Below are 26,111 nucleotides of genomic sequence, written 5' to 3'. Positions count from 1 at the left end.
GACAAATCTCAGCTGGAGTTAGCAGATCCTCGTGTGTCGAGCGCTTGTCCCTCTGTGATCGCCATGTGGAAAGGGCTTGGTGGGAAGAAGGAACCGTCCGTGGGTGTTGGCGTCGGCCATGCCGGACGTGTGTTCGTTTGGTTTTCACCCGGCCCCCCGGCATTGTTCCGTCACATTCGAACAGCCATCGTGCTGCCCTGGAGAACTTGTCCTGACCCAAAGTCTCATGGCGCTGAGTTCTGGACATGACTGGCAAACGCCGACCCGGCCTGTGGTTAGCTCCATTCCCACCTTCTTCTTTGCATTCGAGCTCAGCATGACTCTGTTCTTCCTGCCGCGCGCCCGGAGAGCGCCGGAGCCTTGGATAATTCTCATGACCCAACGTGCCCATTGGACTGGCATCTGGAGCGAGCTCCTCGCCGCGTCCCTCTTCCCGTGCCGTTCAAATCGCCCCAGCACGTCATGAATGTAGCTGGACCTTGATTAGCTCTGGGGCCGTCATCCGGCCAGGCTAAACGGTTCGTTCGGAAGCCAGCGGCGCTCTTGGGCGGTCAGGAGAGACTGGCACAGAGCGTTTGGACGTGTCCTGCCCGCCAGCCCCCGGCGGCTGTCACAGCTGCATTTCGAGTGCTGGGGGCCCCCGGCAGGGAACGCGGGCCGGGGACCTGGCAGAAGGGGAAACTCGCCCACAGCAGTCCATGGCACGTAAGGGGCCACCGAGCGATGTGCTTACCCGGCCCCTCCGCAGTGGGGTGCTCCAGAGAGCCAGCCGCGCCGACGCTCGGCCCCTCCACATGGGACCAAGCCCCAGGGGATCCTGAGGTGTCTGGAATCGGTGCCTCTGGGATTGTGCTTCGTTCTGGGATGGTGGCCAGAACGTGGTGGCCCCCCCTGCGCCCCGCCTCTTCCCATCCCGTCCATTCACCACCCCCCGGAGGTCCCTGCCGCTCGCCTTGTCCCTCTCCTCAACCCCTCCCCAATGAGGCTCCCCCCCCCGCCCCCCGCCCGCCACTCACGGCATCCCTGTGGGTGGGGGGAGCTTGGAGGAGAGGGGGGAGGAGAGGAGGGACACGGCAAGCAGCAGCGGGCAGGCCAAGCGGGGAGGGGGCCACACGGGGGCGGGGCCTGGGGCAGAGCAGGTGGAATATGGGCATGGCCTGGGGTGGAGTGTGGGCGGGGTGTGGGCGGGGTGTGGGCGGGGCTGCAGGCAGAAGAGGCGGGGCAGGGAGCTAAACTTCACCCTTCCCAGATACCCCATCCATCCCCACACAACCCCTCCCTCCCTCCCTCCCTCCCTCCAACCATCCCCAAATACCCCCTCCATCCATCCATCCATCCATCCACCCCTCTGTCCATCCGTCTATCCATCCCCACACAACCCCTCCCTCCCTCCATCCATCCATCCCACACACATCCCTCCAACCATCCCCAAATACCCCCTCCATCCATCCATCCATCCATCCATCCCCCACACATCCCTCCAACCATCCCCAAATACCCCCTCCATCCATCCATCCATCCACCCCTCTGTCCATCCGTCCATCCATCCCCACACAACCCCTCCCTCCCTCCCTCCATCCATCCCCCACACATCCCTCCAACCATCCCCAAATACCCCCTCCATCCATCCATCCATCCACCCCTCTGTCCATCCGTCCATCCATCCCCACACAACCCCTCCCTCCCTCCCTCCCTCCAACCATCCCCAAATACCCCCTCCATCCATCCATCCATCCACCCCTCTGTCCATCCGTCCATCCATCCCCACACAACCCCTCCCTCCCTCCATCCATCCATCCCACACACATCCCTCCATCCATCCATCCATCCATCCATCCCCCACACATCCCTCCAACCATCCCCAAATACCCCCTCCATCCATCCATCCATCCACCCCTCTGTCCATCCGTCCATCCATCCCCACACAACCCCTCCCTCCCTCCCTCCATCCATCCCCCACACATCCCTCCAACCATCCCCAAATACCCCCTCCCTCCCTCCCTCCATCCATCCCCCACACATCCCTCCAACCATCCCCAAATACCCCCTCCATCTATCCATCCATCCACCCCTCTGTCCATCCGTCCATCCATCCATCCACCCCTCTGTCCATCCGTCCATCCATCCCCACAGAAGCCCATCCCTCCCTCCCTCCATCCATCCCCCACACATCCCTCCAACCATCCCCAAATACCCCCTCCCTCCCTCCATCCATCCATCCCCCACACATCCCTCCAACCATCCCCAAATACCCCCTCCATCCATCCATCCATCCATCCATCCACCCCTCTGTCCATCCGTCCATCCACCCCTCTGTCCATCCGTCCATCCATCCCCACAGAAGCCCATCCCTCCCTCCCTCCATCCATCCCCCACACATCCCTCCAACCATCCCCAAATACCCCCTCCATCCATCCATCCATCCATCCACCCCTCTGTCCATCCGTCCATCCATCCCCACACAACCCCTCCCTCCCTCCATCCATCCATCCCACACACATCCCTCCAACCATCCCCAAATACCCCCTCCATCCATCCATCCATCCATCCACCCCTCTGTCCATCCGTCCATCCATCCCCACACAACCCCTCCCTCCATCCATCCATCCATCCCCCACACATCCCTCCAACCATCCCCAAATACCCCCTCCATCCATCCATCCATCCATCCACCCCTCTGTCCATCCGTCCATCCATCCCCACACAACCCCTCCCTCCATCCCTCCATCCTTCCATCCCCAGACACTACTCCGTCTATCATCCATCAATATGTCTACATACTCATCCATCCATCCATCCCCACAACCTGCTATCCACCCATCCCCCCCCGACATCCCTGTCCATCCATCCACCCTCCCCAGATACCGCATCCATCCCCATACAAACCCCTCCCTCCCGCCCATCCATCTATTCACAGATACACCCCTCCGTCTGTCCATCCATCCCCACACAAACCCCTCCCTCCCTCCATCCATCCATCACACACACACCCCTCGGTCTGTCTATCCATCCATTCCCACATCCCGCTATCCACCCATCCATCTCCCACACACCCCTCCAATCATCCCCAAATACCTCCTCCATCCATCCATCTATCCACAGGTACACCCTCCGTCTGTCCATCCGTCTAGCCATCCACCCTTCCCAGATACCCCATCCATCACACAAACACACCCCCAGTCTGTCTATCCATCCATCCAACTCCACACCCCGCTATCCACCCATCCAACCATCCCCAAATACCCCTCCATCCATCCACCTGCATACACTCCATCCATCCATCCATATACCCCTCTGTCTGTCCATCCATCTCCACACACACTCCTCCATCCCTCTATCCACAGCTCCATCCCTCCATCCACCCCCATGCTCCTCCATCCATCCTTCCTTCCTCCGTTCCGTCCTGCTCGGCCGTCTCAAGCCAGGTGAGCGACCGAGGCCTTGCACGTGGGAGGAGTTGAGATCTGACTCCTGGCAACGGGGGCGTTTCCTGTGAGGCAGGGGAGCAGATTTCAACCGACTTCGGATGTGTAAATGGATTCATTTGCCAGCCTGAAAGCTCGTGCTGCTTGCATGGAATTATGGGACAAAAACATGGCTTCCTCCACCCAGGGCATTATGGGAACGCTCAAAGCCCAAGTTGCACAATGGTTCGGAGCTCAGGGCTGGATTCGGATCTTAGCTCCCCTAGGGGTAATCTGGAGTCACTCCACGTAACTCGGCAATATTCCTCTGTCTTTGGAGTGCGTAGCCCAGAATACGGCTTCTGAATTCTTTCCCTGGCACCTGGGTTCTGACACTTTGTTATTTCCGTTGCTAAAAGCCCCTGGTGTTAATATTGAGTTTCCATGAGTGAAATAACGGTTTCCGTCGGTTTTGCAAGGTTGTTCACGTGCTTTACCTTGTGGTTACAGTGAAACTAGATGCTGAGTTTGTAAGCGTGTGCAAGCCACGTGAAAGGGCCGGCTGATGTATCGGTGAACAGTGCCAAACTGTGTGCAGACACTTTGTAAAGCTGATTTAAGCGAGTGACTCATGTAACCGATGGGTAACCCGTATGTGAAGCACGCGTGAACAATGTGCAAGGCCTATGGAAGCTACGAGTAAATCATAGAATATCAGGGTTGGAAGGGACCTCAGGAGGTATCTAGTCCAACCCCCTGCTCAAAGCAGGACCAATTCCCAACTAAATCATCCCAGCCAGGGCTTTGTCAAGCCTGACCTTAAAAACCTCTAAGGAAGGAGATTCCACCACCTCCCTAGGGAACCCATTCCAGTGCTTCACCACCCTCCTCGTGAAATAGTGTTTCCTAATATCCAACCTAAACCTCCCCCACTGCAACTTGAGACCATTGCTCCTTGTTCTGTCATGTGCTACCACTGAGAACAGCCGAGCTCCATCCTCTTTGGAACCCCCTTTCAGGTAGTTGAAAGCAGCTATCAAATCTCCCCTCATTCTTCTCTTCTGCAGACTAAACAATCCCAGTTCCCTCAGCCTCTCCTCATAAGTCATGTGCTCCAGCCCCCTAATCATTTTTGTTGCCCTTCTCTGGACTCTTTCCAATTTTTCCACATCCTTCTTGTAATGTGGGACCCAAAACTGGACACAGTACTCCAGATGAGGCCTCACCAATGCTGAAGAGAGGGGAATGATCACGTCCCTTGATCTGCTGGCAGTGCCCCTACTTATACAGACCAAAATACCATTAGTCTTCTTGGCAACAAGGGCACACTGTTGACTCGTATCCAGCTTCTCGTCCACTGTAACCTCTAGGTCCTTTTCTGCAAAACTGCTGCCTAGCCACTCGGTCCCTAGTCTGTAGCAGTGCATGGGTAAACCATGTGTAAACAATGCAAAGCACTTGCAAACAATGAATAAGATCTAAAGTACATGTACGCTATGAGTAAACCATGTGCAAAGCATGTGTAAACCATGAGTAAATCATGTGTAGACAAGTAAACCACCTGCAAACAAGGAGTGAGCAGTGTGGAAAATCATATGCAAAGCATGTGTAATTCATGAGTGAACATTTGAAAGCCAGATGTGCAAGACACATGCTAATCATGAGTAAGCCATATGTAAAGCATGAGTAAACCGTATGCAAACCATGAGTAAACACAGTGCAAAACACAAGTAAACTATGTGCAAACTTCATGCAAATCATGGGTAAGCCACTGTGTAAAGCATGAGCAAAGCATGCATTACCCATGAGTAAATCATTTGTTAACTGTGTGGAAATCACATGTAAGTCTCCCGCTACTACATGTAAACAATATGTCTGCCACAGCCATGTGCAGAGATCACAGAATCACAGAATATCAGGGTTGGAAGGGACCTCAGGAGGTATCTAGTCCAACCCCCTGCTCAAAGCAGGACCAACCCCAACTAAATCATCCCAGCCAGGGCTTTGTCAAGCCTGACCTTAAAAACCTCTAAGGAAGGAGATTCCTAAGGATGGAGATCATGTGCACTAACACATGCTAAGCATGTGAGTTACATGTCCACGCTATAGTTAGTAAATATGCAAACCATGTGCCATACTGTATCATAACACGACGAATCACGTGCAATACACGTCAATGCTAGTTAATATAGACACGTGGCAGCCAGCGTCTGCTTTCAGTGCGTGTCCGGAGTGACTCCGTTGGGGTGGGTGTTCTAGCAAGTGGCTGGGGAGACTTTGATTTGCACCTGTGTGCACCGGTGTCACGCATGTGCAAACAAGGAGCACACTCTGTGCAAAAGCGGTGCAGGCAATGCGTAACCATAGCGTAAGCTGTCTGTAAAGCAGGGGCGAACGAGGGGTAAACGGTATGCAGCCAAGGCGTCAACGACAGGTCAAACCTATGTAAACAAGGTGCAAACTCTGAGTAAATGATGTGCAAACAATGGAGGAGCAAGGCGTAAGCTCTGGGTAAACCAGCTTGTGTACAGGGCCTGCGGACTCACCGTAAAGCGTGGGTCCATTCAGGGTCAAGCAGATGCAAATCCATGCAAATGAGTTGTACAGTCTGGGTAAAGCATGAGTCAGTTACATGCAAGCCAATTGTAAGTGCCATGTAAAGCACATGCAAACAGAATGTGAGCTCGTGCAACAACCCCCATAGCTAAACCCTGGGTAAAGCATGCGGAAACAGGGTGTACCCGTTTTATGACCATCATCTAAACAGGGTTTAAACCACATGCACAAGAGCATGTAACCCTGACAAGTTTCAGAGTAACAGCCGTGTTAGTCTGTATCCGCAAAAAGAAGAACAGGAGTACTTGTGGCACCTTAGAGACTAACAAATTTATTAGAGCATAAGCTTTCGTGGACTACAGCCGAAGAAGTGGGCTGTAGTCCACGAAAGCTTATGCTCTAATAAATTTGTTAGTCTCTAAGGTGCCACAAGTACTCCTGTTCTTCTTTATGTAACCCTGAGTAAACCAAGTGCAAGCCCCACGTAACCATGGTGTACATTTCAGGTACGGTATGTGCAAGCCGAGTGGGTATTTTATGCAAACTCCTTGTCGGTTCTGTGGAAGCGAGGCGTAGACCGGCGCCCACCGAATGTGTGAACCTGTCAAACAGGGTGTAAAGGTTTTGCAACCTGCGGGTAAACCAGGTGTAAAGCCATGCGTAAACTGTGCAAGGCTGGTGCAGGCAGCGGGTCTAGTCTGTGCAAAAGACATGTCACGCCCTGTTTTCGAAGCACAGGTAAACTGTGTGGACACGGTGTGGACAGTACAGGTAAATGTGGTGTTAACTCTCAGCCAAGTGTGTGTAAACATGCATAAAGCAGGTGGAAACTGAGTATAAACCTGGGGCAAGACCTCTGTAACCCTAACGTCAAGTCTGTGTAAACAGGGGGTGAACATTGTGCAAAGCAGGTGTAATCGGGGTGCGGACTGTGGAAACATGGTGCGAGCCATATGTTACCACCGTGCAAAACACAGCTAGAGAAGGGGAAATCGCCCAGGTGGCCTCCTTTTTGGTTTGCACGCTCGGCGCTCGTGCAAAGCGGGGACTGGCTCCTGACTTGGTTTCTCCCAGAGCCAGGGAGGTGGCTGGTTTTGTCAAGGGGGAAGAGCTTTGGCGGGGGAGTGGCTGCTGCAGGTGACCCAGATTGGGGAGTCCGTTTCTCTCCACCTAGGGGCGTTGCTGGGATCTCAGGCCCGGGGGGCAGGTTAATGGTGGGAGGGGATGGGGTGCACCTTGCAGTGGGAGGCAAAAGAGGAATGGAGGAGAGGAAGGCGAGCAACAGGATGAAGGGAATGCCCAACGGAGTGAAAAGAGAAATGGAGTATGTGAAGGAGTGGAGGGGTAGCCAAGGGAGAGAGGGACCGGAGAAGGGACTGGGAGGAGGAATGAAGCAGTGGAGGGGTAGCCGGGGAGAGAGGGACCGGAGAAGGGAACGGAGCAGTGGAGGAGTAGCCGGGGAGAGAGGAACTGGAGAAGGGAACGGAGCAGTGGAGGAGTAGCCGGGGAGGGACTGGAGAAGGGAACAGGAGGAGGAACGGAGCAGTGGAGGGGTAGCCGGGGAGAGAGGGACTGGAGAAGGGAACGGAGCAGTGGAGGGGTAGCTGGGGAGAGAGGGACCGGAGCAGTGGAGGGGTAGCCGGGGAGAGAGGAACCGGAGAAGGGAACGGAGCAGTGGAGGGGTAGCCGGGGAGAGAGGGACCGGAGAAGGGAACGGAGCAGTGGAGGAGTAGCCAGGGAGGGACTGGAGAAGGGAACAGGAGGAGGAACGGAGCAGTGGAGGGGTAGCCGGGGAGAGAGGGACTGGAGAAGGGAACGGAGCAGTGGAGGAGTAGCCGGGGAGAGAGGGACCGGAGAAGGGAACGGAGCAGTGGAGGGGTAGCCGGGGAGAGAGGGACCGGAGAAGGGAACGGAGCAGTGGAGGGGTAGCTGGGGAGAGAGGGACCGGAGAAGAGAACGGAGCAGTGGAGGGGTAGCCGGGGAGAGAGGGACCGGAGCAGTGGAGGGGTAGCCGGGGAGAGAGGAACCGGAGAAGGGAACGGAGCAGTGGAGGAGTAGCCGGGGAGAGAGGGACCGGAGAAGGGAACGGAGCAGTGGAGGAGTAGCTGGGGAGAGAGGGACCGGAGCAGTGGAAGGGTAGCCGGGGAGAAAGGGACCGGAGAAGGGAACGGAGCAGTGGAGGAGTAGCTGGGGAGAGAGGGACCGGAGCAGTGGAAGGGTAGCCGGGGAGAGAGGAACCGGAGAAGGGAACGGAGCAGTGGAGGGGTAGCCGGGGAGAGAGGGACCGGAGAAGGGAACGGAGCAGTGGAGGGGTAGCCGGGGAGAGAGGGACCGGAGAAGGGAACGGAGCAGTGGAGGGGTAGCCGGGTAGGGACTGGAGAAGGGAACAGGAGGAGGAACGGAGCAATGGAGGGGTAGCTGGGGAGAGAGGGACTGAAAGGAGGAATGAAGCAGAGGAGGGAGTGGAGGGGTAGCCGGGGAGAGAGGGATCGGAGAAGGGAACAGGAGGAATGCAGCGGGGAAGGACTAGGGGCAGGCCACAGGGACTGCAGCAGCCCCCCCAAAGGAGGCCAGGCGTGATGGCCATGGGAGAGACGGGGGGCAGGGCATGCGGCTCGATTCTGTACCTCAACGTTTGCAACACAAATGGGAAAAAAAGGACAAAAAATCTATTGTAAAAAAAAAGGAAAAAAACTTTATTGCAAGAAACCACTAAAAAGCCACTTTGTCTTCCATTCCCACCGGGGGTCTGGGGCCGTGGGGGGCAGCTCCCCCCCATGCCCCCCGGATCCCCCTCACGAGGGACTCGCCGGGGTCTCTCGGTTGATTCGCTCGATTTTCCTTTGATCAAAACGCCCTTTTGTTTAATTTGTCAAAACTCCATGGGGGGCGGGGGAGGGGACCGACGTGAAAAAAAGATCATCAAAACTAATTCACGAAAATCCTTTTTCCAATAAAATGCAATAAAAGCAGCATCGCAGGCCTGGCGTTTGGTGTGGGGCTGGGGTCCGAGCCTCTGTTTGCAGCAACAGGGGATGGGTCACTTGGTGGTTCCCTGTTCGGTTCCTTCCCTCTGGGGCACCTGGCATTGGCCGCTGTCGACAGACGGGATACGGGGCTGGATGGACCTTCGGTCTGACCCAGTCTGGCCGTTCTTATGTGGGGAGGATGGATGGAGGGGTGTGTGTGGAGATAGATGGGGGTGGCTGGTTGGAGGGGATGGGGATGGATGGAGGGGTGTGTGTGGAGATAGATGGGGGTGGCTGGTTGGAGGGGATGGGGATGGATGGATGGATGGAGGGGTGTGTGTGGAGATAGATGGTTGGGGGTGGCTGGTTGGAGGGGATGGAGATGGATGGATGGATGGAAGGGTGTGTGTGGAGATAGATGGTTGGGGGTGGGTGGTTGGAGAGGATGAGGATGGATGGATGGAGGGGTGTGTGTGGAGATAGATGGGGGTTGGGGTGGCTGGTTGGAGGGGATGAGGATGGATGGATGGCAGGGTGTGTGTGGAGATAGATGGGGGGTGGGGTGGGGGTGGCTGGTTGGAGGGGATGAGGATGGATGGATGGCAGGGTGTGTGTGGAGATAGATGGGGGGTGGGGTGGGGGTGGCTGGTTGGAGAGGATGAGGATGGATGGATGGAGGGGTGTGTGTGGAGATAGATGGGGGGTGGGTGGGGTGGCTGGTTGAGGGGATGGGGATGGATGGATGGATGGAGGGAGGGGTGTGTGTGGAGATAGATGGTTGGGGGATGGCTGATTGGAGAGGATGAGGATGGATGGATGGAGGGGTGTGTGTGGAGATAGATGGTTGGGGGTGGGTGGTTGGAGAGGATGAGGATGGATGGATGGAGGGGTGTGTGTGGAGATAGATGGTTGGGGGTGGGTGGTTGGAGAGGATGAGGATGGATGGATGGAGGGGTGTGTGTGGAGATAGATGGTTGGGGGTGGCTGGTTGGAGGGGATGGGGATGGATGGATGGCAGGGTGTGTGTGGAGATAGATGGTTGGGGGTGGGTGGTTGGAGAGGATGAGGATGGATGGATGGAGGGGTGTGTGTGGAGATAGATGGGGGTTGGGGTAGCTGGTTGGAGGGGATGAGGATGGATGGATGGAGGGGTGTGTGTGGAGATAGATGGTTGTGCGTGGGGGTGGATGGAGGAAGAAGGGTGGGGGAAGGGCTGGCTGGAGGGTGAGAAGATGGTGGGGGTGGAGGGAGGAGGGGGAGGTGGACTGGTGGTGTGATAGGATGGATGGGGGAGAATGGGTCAGTGGGTGGATGGGGGCAGGGGATGGCTGGTGGGGGAGGAACTGGATGGTGGGTGGGATGGAGGGAGCCCCCTCCCTCCCCCCTCAACTGGCTTAGACTGGCCATTCTTCTGCACCAGTTCCAGGTGGCTCAGCTCCGGGAGACAGGTGGGGCTTCACAGGTGGTGGGAAGCAGAGACTGACCAGAGCCGAAGGGGCACTGGGGTCCGGCCAGGGGGCAGAGAGGAGCTGGTGGGAGGAGCCAGGGGGCAGAGAGGAGCGGGGGTGGAGAGGAGCTGGTGGGAGGAGCCAGGGGGCAGAGAGGGGCAGGGGGTTGGGCCAGGGGGTGGAGAGGAGCTGGTGGAGGAGCCAGGGGGCAGAGAGGAGCGGGGGTGGGGCCAGGGGGTGGAGAGGAGCTGGTAGGAGGAGCCAGGGGGCAGAGAGGAGCGGGGGTGGGGCCAGGGCGTGGAGAGGAGCTGGTGGGAGGAGCTAGGGGGCAGAGAGGAGCGGGGGTGGAGCCAGGGGGCAGAGAGGGGCAGGCGGTGGGGCCAGGGGGCAGAGAGGAGCTGGTGGGAGGAGCCAGGGGGCAGAGAGGAGCAGGGGCTGGGGTCAGGGGGTGGAGAGGAGCTGGTGGGAGGAGCCAGGGGGCGGAGAGGAGCAGGGGCTGGGGCCAGGGGGTGGAGAGGAGCTGGTGGGAGGAGCCAGGGGGCAGAGAGGAGCGGGGGTGGAGCCAGGGCACGGGGAGGAGCCCTTGGCTGGCTGGGGGGGCTGGCCAAGAGAAGCAAATGGTGGGGGGGAGGGGGGCAGCGGGGTCTCGGGGGAACAGTGCAAGGGGAACAGGCCGGGGCCCCTTCTGAGCATGGGCCCGGCTCCATTGGTGCCATGTAAACGCGGCACTGAGTGAGGGGCACCGGCAGAGCTGTAGGGATTGGGGGGAGCCCAGCACTGGGCTAGCAGGGGGCTGCGGGTCGGGAGTGAGGGGCACCGGCAGAGCTGTAGGGTTTGGGGGGAGCCCAGCACTGGGCTAGCAGGGGGCTGCGGGTCGGGAGTGAGGGACACTCAGGACGCGGGGAACTGCTGGGCTCAGGCACTTTGTGGCCAAGGGGATCATTTTGCAGAGGATGGGGGAGGGGGAGAGGTCAGCATGTGGGGGTGGAGGGGGACGAGAAGCTGGCAGCCAATGGCCACTTAGTGGGGGCCTAACAACGGGAACCCCCCACAGCACGGACACAGATCCCCCTTTGCCGCAGGCCCCCCCACCACCACCCAGGACGCCCTGGGTTCTGTCCCCAGCTCAGGGAGGGAAGGGGGGGTCTAGTGGTTAGAGCCGGGACGGCGGCTGGGAGCCAGGACTCCTGGGTTCCATCCTCAGCTCTGGGAAGGGAGTGGGGTCTAGCGTGTTGGGGGAGGCCTGGGGGGAGCCAGGACTCTTGGGTTCTATTATTAGTTGTTTGCACCCGTTTCTATGTGCACAGATACCGTATCCCAGCCCTGCCCCCCCGTCTGGTGCCCCTCAATCCCGACCCGCAGCCCCCTGCTATCCCACCTCCTACTTGAGGGTCTCTCTCATTTCCCTGGCCTGCCCTGGTTTGTTACCCTCCCTTCCACCCCATGGGAGCAGCCAGCCTGGGGGCTGCCCCCAAACGCATGCCTGGGGCTGGGGCCCCACGCAGCCCAGCATTGAGGTCATGATTCAAATCCAGAGTCCATCAGTCTGGAGGGGACGGATTGTCTGTGCGGGAGGGGGTGCAGAGAGCTGGAGTTTGGGGGACCCTGGGGGGGAGGGGCTGAGATGGGGGGGTCAGCGTGGGCTGCAGCCAGGAAAACACACCCAGCAGGGCTCGTCCCCTCCCCGAGGAGGGGGCAACTCCAGTCCTTTCAGGCTCTTCCTGGCCTTCATATCATGTGGGAGGGAGTTCCACAGGTTAATCGGGTTTAAAAGAAAATGTTCCCCAATCACAAGTCTTTCCCAGTGGATTCAGGCCGGTCTAGGTAGTCAACAGACACCAGCCTCCACCGCAGGCGCCAGAGGGAGGGGTTGGATTGGCAAGAAAAGTTCCAGAAACACGTTATTGAAAATATAAATCACTGTTACGCACAAAATAGATCAACATCTGTAACAGTTTATGCTTATGCTCCAATACATCTGTTAGTCTTAAAGATGCCACAGGACTCTCTGTTACCTGTAACAGTGGCACCTTCTGCCAAAACACCCGCTGCCAATCTCCCGTCCTTCCTTTCACCACCCCGCCCCCAGTCAGCCAAACCAGGCATCTTCAACCGTGTAACAGGTGGGGGGAGGATGGATCGATGGAGATGGAAGGATGGATGGAGAGAAGGATGGAGATGGAGATGGATCGAAGGAAGGATGGAGGGATGGATGGAAGGATGAATGTGGACGGATGGAAGGATAGAGGGCTGTGTATGGGGATGGATGTGGATGGAGATGGATGAATGGATGGATGGAGGGAGGAAGAAAGGAAGGATGAATGTGGATGGATGGAAGGATAGAGGGCTGTGTATGGGGATGGATGGATGTGAATGGGGATGGATGGATGTGAACGGAGATGGATGGATGGAGGGAAGGAAGGAAGGATGGATGGCTGGATGGAAAGGTAGAGGGTTGTGTATGAGGATGGATGGATGTGGACAGAGATGGATGGAAGGATGGGTGGACCAAGGGGTGTGGATGGGGTTGGGGGATGCAGGCACAGACAGACGTAATTCTCTCTCTCTCCAGAGATCTAATCAGAGCCATGTATAACCTGAGATAATTTGCAAAAACAGGAAGTCCCACCCTCTCCCCAAGCACACCAAGAAAGACAGGAAGTCCCGCCCCCTCCTGGCCAGGACCCCTCCTAGTCCCATAGTCAGTGCTGGGGAGGTTGCGGGGCCAGCACAGGGCCAGGGGCACTCAGGGGGGCTCCAGAGAGCCTCGTCCTATACAGGCTCAGTCCATTCTATCGATGCCTCCCGGACACCTGGGTTCATTGCTGGCACTCAGTCCCCTATAAGGCTCTCCCGGACGCCTGGCTCCCACGCTGGCTCTCCCGTGCCAGTCACACCCGCGTGGCACTGCGCGCTGTCCTGGGGCCCTGCCAGCTGGCCAGAGATGGGAGCCCGGGGCTTCTGCTGTCTCCAGGAAGCCCAGGCTGGGAAAAGGAAGGTGAATGAGAGACGTACAGCCGGGGGGCAGGGTGGGGGCTCTCCCCTGGCAGTCAGGGCTATGGGGAGCAGCAGGGGGCACTGTGCTGCGGGGGGGGGGCACTTACCCAGGGGGCGGGGGGGCCATGGATGCGCAGATGCTCCTCGTAGCTGATGGAGGACACGTCGCCATCCCCCCAGAAGCAGCGCGAAGACGCCCGGGAGGGGTGGGCCGGGGGCTCTACGGGGTCGGATTCTCTCCCGTTCGGGAACTGGAAGAGAGCGACGCGTCATCAGCGTCCCGCTTCAGGATGGGGAAACTGAGGCATGGGTCAGTCATCCTCGGCAAAACCCAGTACTAGGCCCCGCCCCCCATCTGGCCCCGCCCCCTCGCACTCACCTGACGGGGAAGGTAATGCTGGCGGGTCCCAGGCGGGGTCAGGGGCATCTTCTCCCTCTTTCCTACGATGGAGAAAAGGAACCCAATTGGCTGGTGCCAGGAGCACCCAATTCTCATTGGCTGGTGGTAAGACCACTGACTGATACCCTTGCTTCTCATTGGCTGGTGCCAGGGCACCCCCCCCCCTTTCCATCTCCCTGTATTTTGATTGGCCAGTACCAGCCCCCCTTCCCCAACTGAAACAGTGAATTCTGACTGGCTGGTGCCCGAAGACCCATGTGTCCATCCTCCCTCCTCCCCCCCGAATCCCAATTTGATAATACCAGAGCCAGTGCGTTTGGATTGGTTAATGGCAGCATGAACCTTTGGTGCTCACTGGCCAATGACAATGGCCCCATCTTCCTGATTGGGCAGTAGAATGCCACTGAGCCCATCCTGGCATCGGATTGGCTGAGAACAGGAGACTAATTCTGCCTTTTGGCTGTGATTGGACAACATCTCAATGACTCCGCCCCTTGCAACTGATTGGCCAACAAACAGTGACTCCCCCTTGCCATGTGATTGGCCAAAGCCTGGGGAAAAATCCCACCCCTTGCATCTGATTGGCTAGAAACAGCTCAATGATCATCCCTGCATCTGATTGGTCAGCACATATTTTAGCAACCCCATTCCCCACTTGTTTTCTGGTTGGCAGTGATTCCAATCTTTGCATTTGATTGGATAAGAGCAGCCCTCCCTCCCATTGGCTGGGACTAAGGTAGCAATTCTACCCTTGCATCTGATTGGCTGGGAGCAGCGTATCCTGCCCCCAGACCTCCTTCCCGGGATGCTCTGGGGGTGGGGGGACCCCGACTTTGGACTCACCCCATCGCGCCCGGAGGAACCAGATCAGCAGAACGAGGAGGGCAAGGAGCAGGATCATGCCCAGGATCGAGCCCAACACGATGCCCGCGATGGCGCCGGGGCTCAGGGTAGAGGCTGCAGAGAGAGAAGAGACAGGGAGAGAACCCAGGAGTCCAGGCTCCCAGCGCCCCCTAACCACCAGACCCCACTCCCCTTCCAGAGCTGGAAAGAGAACCCAGGACTCGTGGCTCCCAGCCTCCCACTCTAACCACTAGACCCCACTCCCCTTCCAGAGCTGGGGATAGAACCCAGGAGTCCTGGCTCCCAGTCCCCCGCCCTAACCACTAGACCCCACTCCCCTTCCAGAGCTGGGGATAGAACCCAGGAGTCCTGGCTCCCAGTCCCCCGTTCTAACCACTAGACCCCACTCCCCTTCCAGAGCTGGAAAGAGAACCCAGGACTCCTGGCTCCCAGCTTCCCGCTCTAACCACTAGACCCCACTCCCCTTCCAGAGCTGGGGATAGAACCCAGGAATCCGGGCTCCCAGCCCCTCTGCTCTAACCACTAGACCCCATTCCCCTCCCAGAGCTGGAAAGAGAACCCAGGAGTCTGGGCTCCCAGCACCCCCGTACTCACCTGGCAGGAGCGTCTGTGTGTGGCTGGGCTCCCCAGCCTGGGCACCCAGCAGGGGCAGCAGCCGGAAGGAATAGGGGGTGTGGGGCTGGAGCCCGCCCACGGTGCTGGAGCGAGTGGCGCCCCCTAGCGTCTGCAGCGTCTGCCACTCCCCAGCCGCCCGGCCCCCGGGGGAACCCGGGACCTGGATCAAGAACCCAGTGACCACGGAGCCCTCTGGTACCGCCCAGCTCAGCCGGGCCGAGCCGGGCTCCGACCCACGCACCAGGCTCCAGCTGGAGACAGACGGCCCTGCAAGGAGGAGGGCGGGTTAGAGGCGTGGGGGAGATCTGTGGGGACAGGACTCCTGAGTTCCATCCACAGCTCGGGGAAGGGAGTGGGGTCTCGTGGTTATAGCAGTGGTGGAGGGGGGTTGGGAACCAGGACTCCAGGGTTCTCACCCGTCAGCGTGAGGTTACTCTCCTGCGAGCCCAGCGGGTTTTGGCACCGCACCGAGTAGCCCCCCAGGTCCTGCGGGGCCGTGAAGTTGCTGATGGTGAGTCGGGCCCCGTCGGCGCTGACCCGGTACCGCCCGCCTGGACCCAGCGGCGCCCCGTCCCACGCCCAGGCGATTTCCACGGGACGGTAGGTGCCCTGGCACTGCAGATCCAGCAGGACGGTGCCCCCAGGGTCCAGGGAGGCCTGGAATGAGAGAGAGACCCCCGAGGGGGCTTCTGGGGGCGGGGGTTGGGGGGTTGATTTGGGTGGAGTTAACCCCGCCCTGTCATCCAGGCCCTTCCCCCTTGGGGCTAGCCCCACCCACAGAGTCCTGGACCCTCCCCCTGGATGCTAGCTCCACCCATAACATCCTGGTCCCTCCCCCTAGATACTAGCTCCTCCCATAGTATCCTGGCCCCTCCCCCTGGAGGCCAGCCCAACCCATAGCATCCTGGCCCCTTCCCCTGGATACTAGCTCCTCCCATAGTACCCTGGCCCCTCCCTCTGGATACTAGCTTCTCCCATGGTATCCTGGCCCCGCCCCCTGGATGCTAGCCCCACCCATGGTATCCTGGCCCTGTCACCATCAGCTGGACTTTAGCTCCACCCTCACACTCCAGGCCACACCCATTGAATGCTAACCCTGCCCACTCGATTCACACCCCACCCACTGGACATCCAGGCCTCTCCCCTGCATTCACTCCTCCCGTCCCGCCCATCCATTGGACACCAACTCTGCTGACATGGCCCATGCCCCGCCTATGTGGCAGGGACCCCTGCCCGTTCCCCCTGGGGGCGCCAGCCCCTCCCTAGAATTAGGGTCAGGGTCAGTGCCCAAGCCCAATGCTGCCCCCCATGGCCGAAGCCGGTACTGCACCCCGGCAGTGGGGCTGGGGTCTCACCGGGTGTCATGCTGCAGTTCCCCTCTGCGGCGAGGTGTCTCCCCAGGCAGGTGACCCGGGTACCATTGAGGGCAGGCGGAGGGGAGCTCAGGGTCCGCTCAAGGGTGGGGCCAACCCCTTGCTCCCCACCCCCCGGCAGCCCCTGCAGACTCAGGCTGGGAGCCGGGGAGCCCCCCGGCCAGGAGCACAGGAAGCGAAGGGCTGTGCCATTGGCCACTGAGTCCAGGGAGCAGAAGGGGGATCCGGGGGGGATCTCTGGGGAAGGAGAGAGAGAGAAACAGATCAGCCCCATAGCCCCTCCCCCACGCCTGAGCCAGCCAATTCCCTGCCCTGGGGCTGACTGGGAACCCGGCGCCCCCTAGAGGGGAAAGGCCCTGTGCCCCATTCCCCACCCCCCTGAGCCAGCCAATCCCCTGCTCTGGGGCTGGCTGGGAACCCGGCGCCCCCTAGAGGGGAAAAGCCCCGTGCCCCATTCCCCACCACCCTGAGCCAGCCAGTCCCTGCTCTGGGGCTGGCTGGGAACCCGGCGCCCCCTAGAGGGGAAAAGCCCCGTGCCCCATTTCCCGCCCCCCTGAGCCAGCCAGTCCCTGCTCTGGGGCTGGCTGGGAACCTGGCACCCCCTAGAGGGGAAAGGCCCGTGCCCCATTCCCCGCCCCCACCCTGGGGACAGATGGGAGCTGGCGCCCCCTGGAGGAGAAGGGCCCGGCGGCACCCACGGGTGACGGTGAGGATCAGGGTGGCGCGGAGCTGGCGCTGGGTTTGCGGGTTGCTGGCGAGGCAGGAGTAGAGTCCAGCCTGGCTGAGCTGCACCCGGGGCAGCGTCAGGTCCGGCTGGGCCGGGACCAGGGGGTCGCTGGCGTCGGCCAGGCTCCAGTAGATCTGGGCGGGGGGGTCCGACGGGGCCCGGCAGCCCAGCCCCACCGTGCTGTTCACCCGGACGTAGCGCCGGGGATCCGGGTCACGGTCCGACGAGACGCTGATCGTGGGGGGCTCCGGCCCGTCTAGGAAGGGAACCAGAACCGAGTCAGAACCAGGGGAGCGAGTCTGGTCTCCCCTGCTCCCCGCTTGGCCAAGGCAGCCCGGGATCCCCACCCCAGGCCCATCTGCCCCGGCGTCCGGCCTCCACTCACAATAGACCCGGATCTGGGCGGTGCCGGTGCCTGTGCTGAATGGGTTGGACACGGTACAGTTGTAGGTGCCGCTGTCGTTCCGGTCGGGCCGGCTGATCTGGAGGGTCCCAGCCGAGAGCCGGTACCGGGGGTTCTGGTCCAGGCTTTGCCCGTCCTTGGTCCAGGTGACGGTGCCCCGCACGGGGGCGCAAGTGAGAGCCGCCGACCCGGTGCCTTCGTTCACCGCCAGTGACGGGGGCATCACAGAGACGTTCCCTACCAGCTCTGTGGGGGGGAAACTGGCATGGGGAGAGAACCCAGGTGTCCTGGCTCCCAGCCCCTTCCCCCTCTTCTCTATCCACTAGACCTGCCCCCCCCCTCCCAGAGGGGAGATAGAACCCAGGTGTCCTGGCTCCCAGCTCCCCCCCCCCCACCAACCACTAAACCCCACTCCCCTCCCACGGCTCAGCATAGAACCCAGGCATCCGGGCCGCCCCCACTTACCGTACACCTCCACCTGGATGTCCCCCCTCCACACCTGGCCCCCCAGCGGGAAGACCTCGACTGTGTAGGGGCCGGCGTCCTGCAGGGCCACGGGGGCGATGGTGAGCGTCCCCCCTTGGGGGTCCACGCTGAGCCGGTCCTGGTAGGCCGGGGCCACGGCCACCGAGCCGTTGGGACCCAGGCGTCCATCTGCCAGCGCCGTGAGGTTCCTCTGCCAGACGATTCTGGGGGGCGGCTGGGCCGGGGGGTAGGAGAGGGGGATCGAGAGGTTCCCCCCCAGCAACACCTCCAGGGGGCTGGGGGGCAGCTGGAGGGGGAAGGGGAGTGTGGGGCCTGGGGGGAGACAGAGGGAGGCTGGTCAGTTCTGGGCTCGGTTCCGCCCCCCACCCCAGCCAGGGGTCCAGGGAGCCTTTGCCCTTCCCTGCCATCTGCCCAAGGGGCTGGTCCAGTCCTCCCACCCCCAACACAGGGACTGAATCCCCCCATCCCACGTGCCAGCTATGGGCAGCCAGTGGCAATGGAGGAACAGAACCCAGGAGTCCGGGCTCCCATCTCCCCCCAGCTATAACAACTGGCCCCACTCCCCTCCTGGAGCTGGGGATGGAACCCAGGAGTCCGGGCTCCCAGCTCCCCCCAGCTATAACAACTGGACCCCACCCCCCTCCCAGAGCCAGGCCTGACAGGTATCGGCAGAACACGGGGGGGGGGGGGGTATCGGCAGAACACGGCAGGGCGGCTGGTTTAACAGGGGGCTGCGGGTCGGGAGTGAGGGGCACCTGCAGGGCTGGGGCGGGAGCCCAGGGCTGGGCTAGTGGGGGCTGCGGGTCGGGAGTGAGGCCTCCCCCGGATGAGTCAGGGACCCAGCTGCATGGGGGCAGGAGGAGAAGGAGCCATTGATGGGAGCAGCTGCCTTGTCCCAAACTAGATCAATGCAGAGGAATCGGGCAGGTCAGCTCTGCCGGTGCCCCTCACTCCCGACCCGCAGCCCCCTGCCAGCCCTGGGCTCCCCCCTCCTACCCCAGCTCTCCCGACCCACAGCCTGGCTCCTTCGCGGCCGTTAGGCCCCAGGACATTGGCCCTGGTGATTTGGTAATAACCAAAGGAGGGTGATTTCCTACTGCCCGATCCCTCCTGTGGCTGGATTTAACACAGGATCCTCCGCCCTTCCCGGCCTCCACTCTAGCGCGCTTGTGCCCGAGTGGCGTTATGTGTGGCTGTTCCCCAGCTGCTCCGCCCCAGAGGCAGCTGCAGCTCTGTGCCAGGTGAGCAATTCCCATGTGATCTGATATGTGGCTGTTCCCCAGGTGTCCCGCCCCAGAGGTGGCTGCATCTCCACACTGGGATGAGCCATCCCTACTGTTCCCTGGAAGCAGCCCAGCGATTGCAGGCTGGCCGCGGGCTGGGCCAGGGCTCAGAGGCTGTGGGCTGAGTGGGGGCTGGGGGGGGGAGGCCGCGAGAGGCGCTGGCAGACATGGGGTGGCTGAGCCCAGCGGGCACCGGGCGGGGGGGCGCTCGCAGCGACTCTGATTCACCGGGTCCCTGGGGGGTCAAAGAGGGCCTGCTGCTGTGGGAGGGGAGTGGGGTTTAGTGGTTACGGGGGGGGGCGGAGATGGAAGCCAGGACTCCTGGGTTCTCGGAGGGGGGGGGGGGGATATAGTGGGGGGGGTGCTCGGGGCCAGGACTCCTGGGTTCTCTGGGCGGGAGGGGTCTAGTTTCCTCCCCCTGCCCCAATTCCGGGGGCACCGAATCCCTCGCGGGGGGGGGGGGGGGGGTCACTACGGGGCGGGGGGAGGACAGGTCCCCGGGCGGCTCCGGTGAATCTTCCCGGAGCGAGTCTGTCCCGTAGTGACGTTTCTGGGACCGCGTTTGCCCCCCCACAGGTCCCGGGGGAGGGGCCGGGTCCCCCTTGACCCCTCCCGGCAGGACCCCCCCAGCCCGCACTCACCCAGCAGCAGGAGCAGGAGCCGGGCGGCGCCGGCCCAGGTGTCCGGGCACCTGCCGGCCATGACAGGGGCGGGGGGGGGGAAGTTGGCCGGGGGGGAGGGGCCGGGACACAAACACCCGGGTGGGGGGGGGGGGGAGAAGGGCGGACAAAGGCTCATTCTCCCAGCGAGGCGGGCGAGGAACCGGTTAAGCCGGCGGGGCGGGGGGAGGAGGCTGCCCGGGAGGGGTCGGCACCTTTCTAGCAATAGCTCCGGGGGGGGGGGGGGGGGGGGGGAAGAAACAACTGCTGTAATTAGCCACAAGCATCATCACCTCTGTGCTCTGCTCTCTGGGGGGGTGCTCCTCGACTCCCCCGCCCCTCACTGCATCTGAGCAAACTGTCCCCCTGCAGCGTTATATGCGGCTGCTCCAGCCCAGAAGTGGCTGCAGCAGGGCCCAGCTCCCAAATGCAGGGCAGGGAAAATTGTGCATATGGGGCGGGGGGGGGTGAAAGGTGTGGGACCAGTTCTTCGGCTTTGAAGCAGATATACTCCCAGACACCCCCCCACCCCGAGCAGGGGGCCCCACTCAAGGGGCGACGACAGCCGTACACACCCAAAACCTCCTCCCCCCTCCAGGGACCCCCCTTGCCAGCCCCTGCTGCCAGGATGCTCTGAACCCCCCTTCTCATGCTGGATTGGGGGGCTCCTCCCCCCCTCCTGGGCACTGAACTGATGAACCCATTGTGAAAGTCCCCACCCAGGGCTGGGCTGCAGCAGGGCGGGGACCGGAGCCGGGATGGGGTGCGGCCGTCTCCTCCAGGATGGGCCCTGACCAGGGCAGCTGCGGCAGAGGAAGATGGGGGAGCCGGGCTGTAGCTGCCGGGGGGCTCCTCTCGCCCCCCCCCAGGGGCTCTGCTACATCAGCAGGGAGAGTGGCACGGGAGGATGAACATTCGCAGTCTGGTCAGGCCTAGGGGCATCCAGCGGCAGGGAGTTCCACAGGGGAACAGCAGGATCCGCCCCTTTTGCTTTCCCTCCACTGGGCCCCACATCCTGGATTAGGAGTGAGGGGAGGAGCTGCCCAGCCGGGATCGATCCCGGCTCTCGTGAGGGGCACCCATCCGTCCGCGTCTCCCTGGGGGGCCCTGCAGCAGCTCCCGGGCATCATTCCTCTAAGAACACCCCCACATCCTCCCAAGCCCCACCCCCAGACCACTATCCACCCAACCCCCCCCCACTTCCCCCAGTAATCTGCACCCCCTCCTCGTCCCCACTAAGCCCCATCTTGTCTTCCCAAGCCATGCCCATCCTACAATAAACCCAACTCCCAAATTGCCCATAATCCCCCCTCCCCAAGTCCCCGTACGCCCCACCCTTATTCCACAACCCCCCCTCAGTCCCTCCCAAACTCTGCCTCTGGGCCTGGGCGGCCCCCCAAAGCCAGGGCCCCTCCCCGGGCGCGGCTGGGCCGGCCGAAGGACAGACGGACAGCGACTCTCCAAAGACCCAGTGGGGTTTATGGTTCGAGCACCGGGGCTGAGGGAGCAGCGCTCAGGGACAGCCGGCGGGGCCGGAAGGCAGCACGGTTACAATCATGGGGGGCGGTGCCAGGTCCCGAGGACGGGGACCCCCAGGGCACCGCCCGTCACAGCAGCAGGAGAGCCGGGCGCAGCGGCTCCAGGAGGGGCTGGAAGAGAAACAAGCCACAGAGAGATCAGTGGGGGGGGGGATGGGGACTCCAGGGGTTATGGGGGGCGGGGGAGCAGGATTCCTGGGAGGGGAGTGGTCTCTAGTGGTTAGAGGAGGGCTGGGGGGGGAGAGGCTAGGCATCAGGATTCCTGGGTTCGCTCCCCAGCTTGGGGAGGGGGGGTTAGTGATTAGAGCCGGGGAGGGGGAGGGGGGGGAGCTGAGATCCCGGACTCCTGGGTTCTCTTCCCAGTACTGTCAGTGTCTGCAAGGGGAGAGCTGTGGCCAGGGGCCGCACTCACCGGCCGGGGGCTCAGATCAGGCCCCCCTCCTTCAGCTTGCCCACGAGGTCGTCCACTGTCTCCACCTTGACGCCGGCCTGGCGCTGGGGCGGCTCTTCCACGCACTGTACGGCCAGCCGGGAGGAGAGATCGACCCCCAGGTCCGACGCCTTCAGCACCTCAATCTTCTTCTTCTTGGCTTTCTGGGAAAGAGCCAGGCGTGGAACCCAGGAGTCCGGGCTCCCAACCCCTCCCCTCCCCCAACTCTAGCCACTAGACCCCACTCACCCTCTAGAGCTGGGGAGAGAACCCAGGAGTCCTGGCTCCCAGCCCCCACTGCTCTAACCAGTAGACCCCCACTCCCCTCCCAGAGCTGGGAGCGAACCCAGGAGTCCCATCAGGCTCCAGTTCCTGACATTTCCCGCACAGGTAACTCCGATATTGTGGTCTGGTGTCGTGTGGCTGTTACGGTGACATGCTGCACCTCCAAACAGCCCCTGGTAACCCCCGTATTCACCACTCCAGCGTGGCTGGGATGTTCCATAGGGAGCGGGCCGGGTAAGGCATCTACGATCTGCTGAAACCCTCTGTTCTGTCCAAACACACACACCCTCCCAGGGCACACAAGGGGATGAGATTTTGCTGCATGAAATACACTACTGACACACACAGGACCCCCACCCAGAGCGCCGGGGAAGAGAAAACTTCAACCGAGGAGCCTGGTCCTGGTATTGGACGGAAACCGGCAACATGCAGCGGGGTGAGAAAGTGGCAGATCTCAATCCTCCCCAGTGTGAGACGGTGTCAGATTGACATTGGGCCTTTAGCTTCTCTTTTCTTTGCTCTCTGCCCTTTGACGGCGACCAATCATGTACCATCCAGCTCTCAGGGGGTTAATCGGCTCTGAGCTTTCCCTAAAACGGGGCGCTCAGGAAACCTCCGCTCGATTTACAAAGGCTGGTGCGTGTCCTGTCCGCAACGAGAGGGGGCCGGCCTAGGTAATGAACTTACACTGGTCAGGCAGCCGCCCAGGGCTGGAGAGTACAGATGTGGGGTGCCAGGCCGGATGCCAGACCCTCCTTTTCCTGGGTGAATGGCTCTGGGGTATTCCCCAGGATACCAGTTGTGCGATGCCAGCACCCGGAGGGGTTTGTGGCTTGGCACTAGCGAAGAGTTGTGCGAGACCCCCCGGGGGGAGGGTCCCCATATAACCAGCCCCTGCCCCGCCCCAGAGGTGGCTGCATCTCTGAGCCAGGGGAGGGGTCCTGGTATAAGCAGCCCCCCCCACCCCCAACACCTCACCCCAGAGACAGCCTCCCCTCACCATGATGTTGGGCAGGGTGGCGTAACGGGGCTCGTTGAGCCGCAGGTCGGCCGTCACTACGGCCGGCAGCCTGAGCCGGATGCTCTCCAGCCCCCCGTCGACCTCCCGCTCCACCGTCAGCTGCTCCCCCTCCAGCGTCAGCGCCGAGGCGAAGGTCCCCTGCAGGGGCACGGAGGGAGGGGGGGGGGTGTTAGCGCCTAGAATCCTACACTGCTGGGATCTCCCCCCGCACCGCAGCTCCCAGAGCCCCCCGTTGCCAGGATCCAAACACCCTCCCCCCCCGCCGCAGCTGTCAGAGCCCCATGCTGCTGTGATTTCCCCCCCGCCCCAGCTCCAAGAACTCCCCGCTGCCGGGATCCTCCCTCCCTCCCCCCAGCTCCCAGAGCCTCCCACTGCTGGGATCCACCTCCCGCAGCTCCCAGAGTCCCCCGCTGCCAGGATCCTCCCCCTCCTTCCACCCCCCAACCCCCCGCTGCTGGGATCCTCCCACCCGCAGCTTCCAGGGGGCAGCCACCTGGGGCCAGTCCAGCAGCGCCGCCGTCATCTGCCCCGTCTGGTTGCAGTCGTCGTCGATGGCCTGGGAAGGAGAAAACAAGTCACACCCTGGACGGGCCCCTTGGGCCCCTTCCCATCACTTGCCGCAGGGAGCAGTGTCACGAGCCGGGATGGCACAGCAGGCCAGATACCAGGGTAGATGGGCCCGTAGGGCTGAGCGGGGAGTAGGCAGGATACCGGGGTAGATGGGCCCGTAGGGCTGAGCGGGGAGGAGTAGGGGGCAGGGAGGAGGCGGGATACCAGGGTAGATGGGCCCGTGAGGCTGAGCGGGGAGTAGGCAGGATACCGGGGTAGATGGGCCCGTGGGGTTGAGCAGGGAGAAGTGGGGGGCAGGGAGGAGGCGGGATACCGGGGTAGATGGGCCCGTGGGGTTGAGCAGGGAGGAGTGGGGGGCAGGGAGGAGGCAGGATACTGGGGTAGATGGGCCCAAGGGGCTGAGCAGGTAGGGTGGGGGGCAGGGAGGAGGCAGGATACTGGGATAGATGAGCCCGTGGGGCTGAGTGGGGAGGCAGCGGGATACCGGGGTAGATGGGCCCGTGGGGCTGAGCAGGCAGGGTGGCAGGCAGGGAGGAGGCAGGATACTGGGGTAGATGGGCCCAAGGGGCTGAGCAGGTAGGATGGGGGGCAGGGAGGAGGCGGGATACTGGGGTAGATGGGCCCGAGGGGCTGAGTGGGGAGGCGGCGGGATACCGGGGTAGATGGGCCCGTGGGGCTGAGCGGGGAGCAGGCGGGATACTGGGGTAGATGGGCCTGTGGGGTTGAGCGGGGAGCAGGCGGGATACCGGGGTAGATGGGCCCGTGGGGCTGAGCGGGCAGAGTGGGGGGCAGGGAGGAGGAGGGATACCGGGGTAGATGGGCCCGAGGGGCTGAGCGGGCAGGGTGGGGGGCAGGGAGGAGGCGGGATACTGGAGTAGATGAGCCCGTGGGGCACAGCGGGGGAGGGGAACTCACCTGCTTGCCCAGCAGCACCAGGCTGACCCCCTCCTTCTTGGCCAGCGCCGCCAGGATCTTGGCCACCTGGAAGGGGCCGAGGCTCTCGTACTGGGGGGCTGGGATCTCCACGTGGAGCCCCCGGTCAGCCCCCATGGCCAGCGCGGTCCGGATGGTCTCCTGCAGGAGGCAGAGTTCGAATTCAGGGACAGGCAGGAAAGCCCCTGGATCCCGACCCACCCAACACATGGTCCCCCAAATATGGGCCCGACTCCAGGGCGGGGCCTGGCTCCCCGGGGTCCGCCCAGCCCTTGGCCTCTCAGCCGGAGGGGGCGGGTCAGCAGCTCTCCCTCTGCCAATAGGGGTGAGGCCTGGCACTTGGGGGTGGGAGGGAAGCTGGAGAGGGGCGGGAGGGCATCAGGGGGAGGGGACTGGTACCTGGCTTGTGGTGAGGGTCAGGAAACATTGGGGGGGTGGCACCTGGCACCGGGGGGAGGGGGGGTGAGAGTCTGTAAGAAGGCGGGGGGGGGGGAGATGTCTATATGAGCGGGGGGGATGGTACCTGGCACTGCTGCGGCCCGCAGCTGACCACCACGATCTCCTGCAGCAGGCCCCGCTCCCGCAGCCGCACCGCCTCCTCCAGCGCGATCTCGCAGAAGGGGTTCATGGAGTGTTTCACCCCGTCCGTCACCACCCCGCCGCCCGGCCGCACCCGCACCTGGGGGGCAGAGCGTCACCGCGGGACCCAGCCGTCCGAGCGCCCCCCCGCGGGACAGGGACCCGGGCGTCCGAGCGCTCCCCCCCCCATCGCGGGACAGGGACCCAGGCGTCCGAGCGCTCCCCCGCCCCGAGGGACAGGGACCCAGGCGTCCGAGCGCCCCCCGCGGGACAGGGACCCAGGCGTCCGAGCGTTCCCCCCCCCATCGCGGGACAGGGACCCAGGCGTCCGAGCGCTCCCCCGCCCCGAGGGACAGGGACCCAGGCGTCCGAGCGCCCCCCGCGGGACAGGGACCCAGGCGTCCGAGCGTTCCCCCCCCCATCGCGGGACAGGGACCCAGGCGTCCGAGCGCCCCCCCGCGGGACAGGGACCCAGGCGTCCGAGCGCTCCCCCCCGCCCCCTGCAGGATAGGGACCCGGGCGTCCGAGCGCCCCCCCTCCCCCGCGGGACAGGGACCCAGGCGTCCGAGCG

At 62.2% G+C, this 26,111-nt stretch overlaps 2 protein-coding genes across 3 annotated transcripts; both read right to left on the bottom strand.

Annotated features, from left to right (window-relative positions):
* Positions 1 to 12,278: 12,278 nt before the first annotated feature.
* Positions 12,279 to 20,231, bottom strand: VSIG10L (V-set and immunoglobulin domain containing 10 like). 2 transcript variants are annotated; one of them, XM_054011316.1, is made up of 11 exons: positions 20,167 to 20,231; positions 18,222 to 18,554; positions 17,739 to 18,002; positions 17,325 to 17,609; positions 16,609 to 16,863; positions 15,670 to 15,942; positions 15,233 to 15,520; positions 14,618 to 14,731; positions 13,754 to 13,815; positions 13,482 to 13,625; positions 12,279 to 13,361 (listed from the first exon to the last, which is right to left on the bottom strand). In XM_054011316.1, exons 1-11 carry the CDS (start codon positions 20,225 to 20,227, stop codon positions 13,269 to 13,271), a joined length of 2,172 nt encoding a protein of 723 aa, XP_053867291.1. In that variant the 5' UTR covers positions 20,228 to 20,231; the 3' UTR covers positions 12,279 to 13,268. The 2 variants fall into 2 exon arrangements, with proteins under 2 accessions (XP_053867291.1, XP_053867292.1); XM_054011317.1 differs by having other exon boundaries at positions 15,670 to 15,939.
* A 1,412-nt stretch (positions 20,232 to 21,643) lies between these two features.
* On the bottom strand, positions 21,644 to 25,846 carry ETFB (electron transfer flavoprotein subunit beta). Its single transcript, XM_054011220.1, has 7 exons — positions 25,745 to 25,846; positions 25,485 to 25,640; positions 24,944 to 25,102; positions 23,952 to 24,014; positions 23,438 to 23,596; positions 22,135 to 22,316; positions 21,644 to 21,833 (listed from the first exon to the last, which is right to left on the bottom strand). Exons 1-6 carry the CDS (start codon positions 25,844 to 25,846, stop codon positions 22,146 to 22,148), a joined length of 810 nt encoding a protein of 269 aa, XP_053867195.1. The 3' UTR covers positions 21,644 to 21,833; positions 22,135 to 22,145.
* Positions 25,847 to 26,111: the final 265 nt, after the last annotated feature.

Source organism: Malaclemys terrapin, chromosome 21, assembly GCF_027887155.1.
Source record: "Malaclemys terrapin pileata isolate rMalTer1 chromosome 21, rMalTer1.hap1, whole genome shotgun sequence".
Lineage (NCBI taxonomy): Eukaryota > Metazoa > Chordata > Testudines > Emydidae > Malaclemys > Malaclemys terrapin.
Note: the sequence above shows the minus strand (reverse complement) of the source record. Positions and strands in the feature narration are given on the sequence as shown.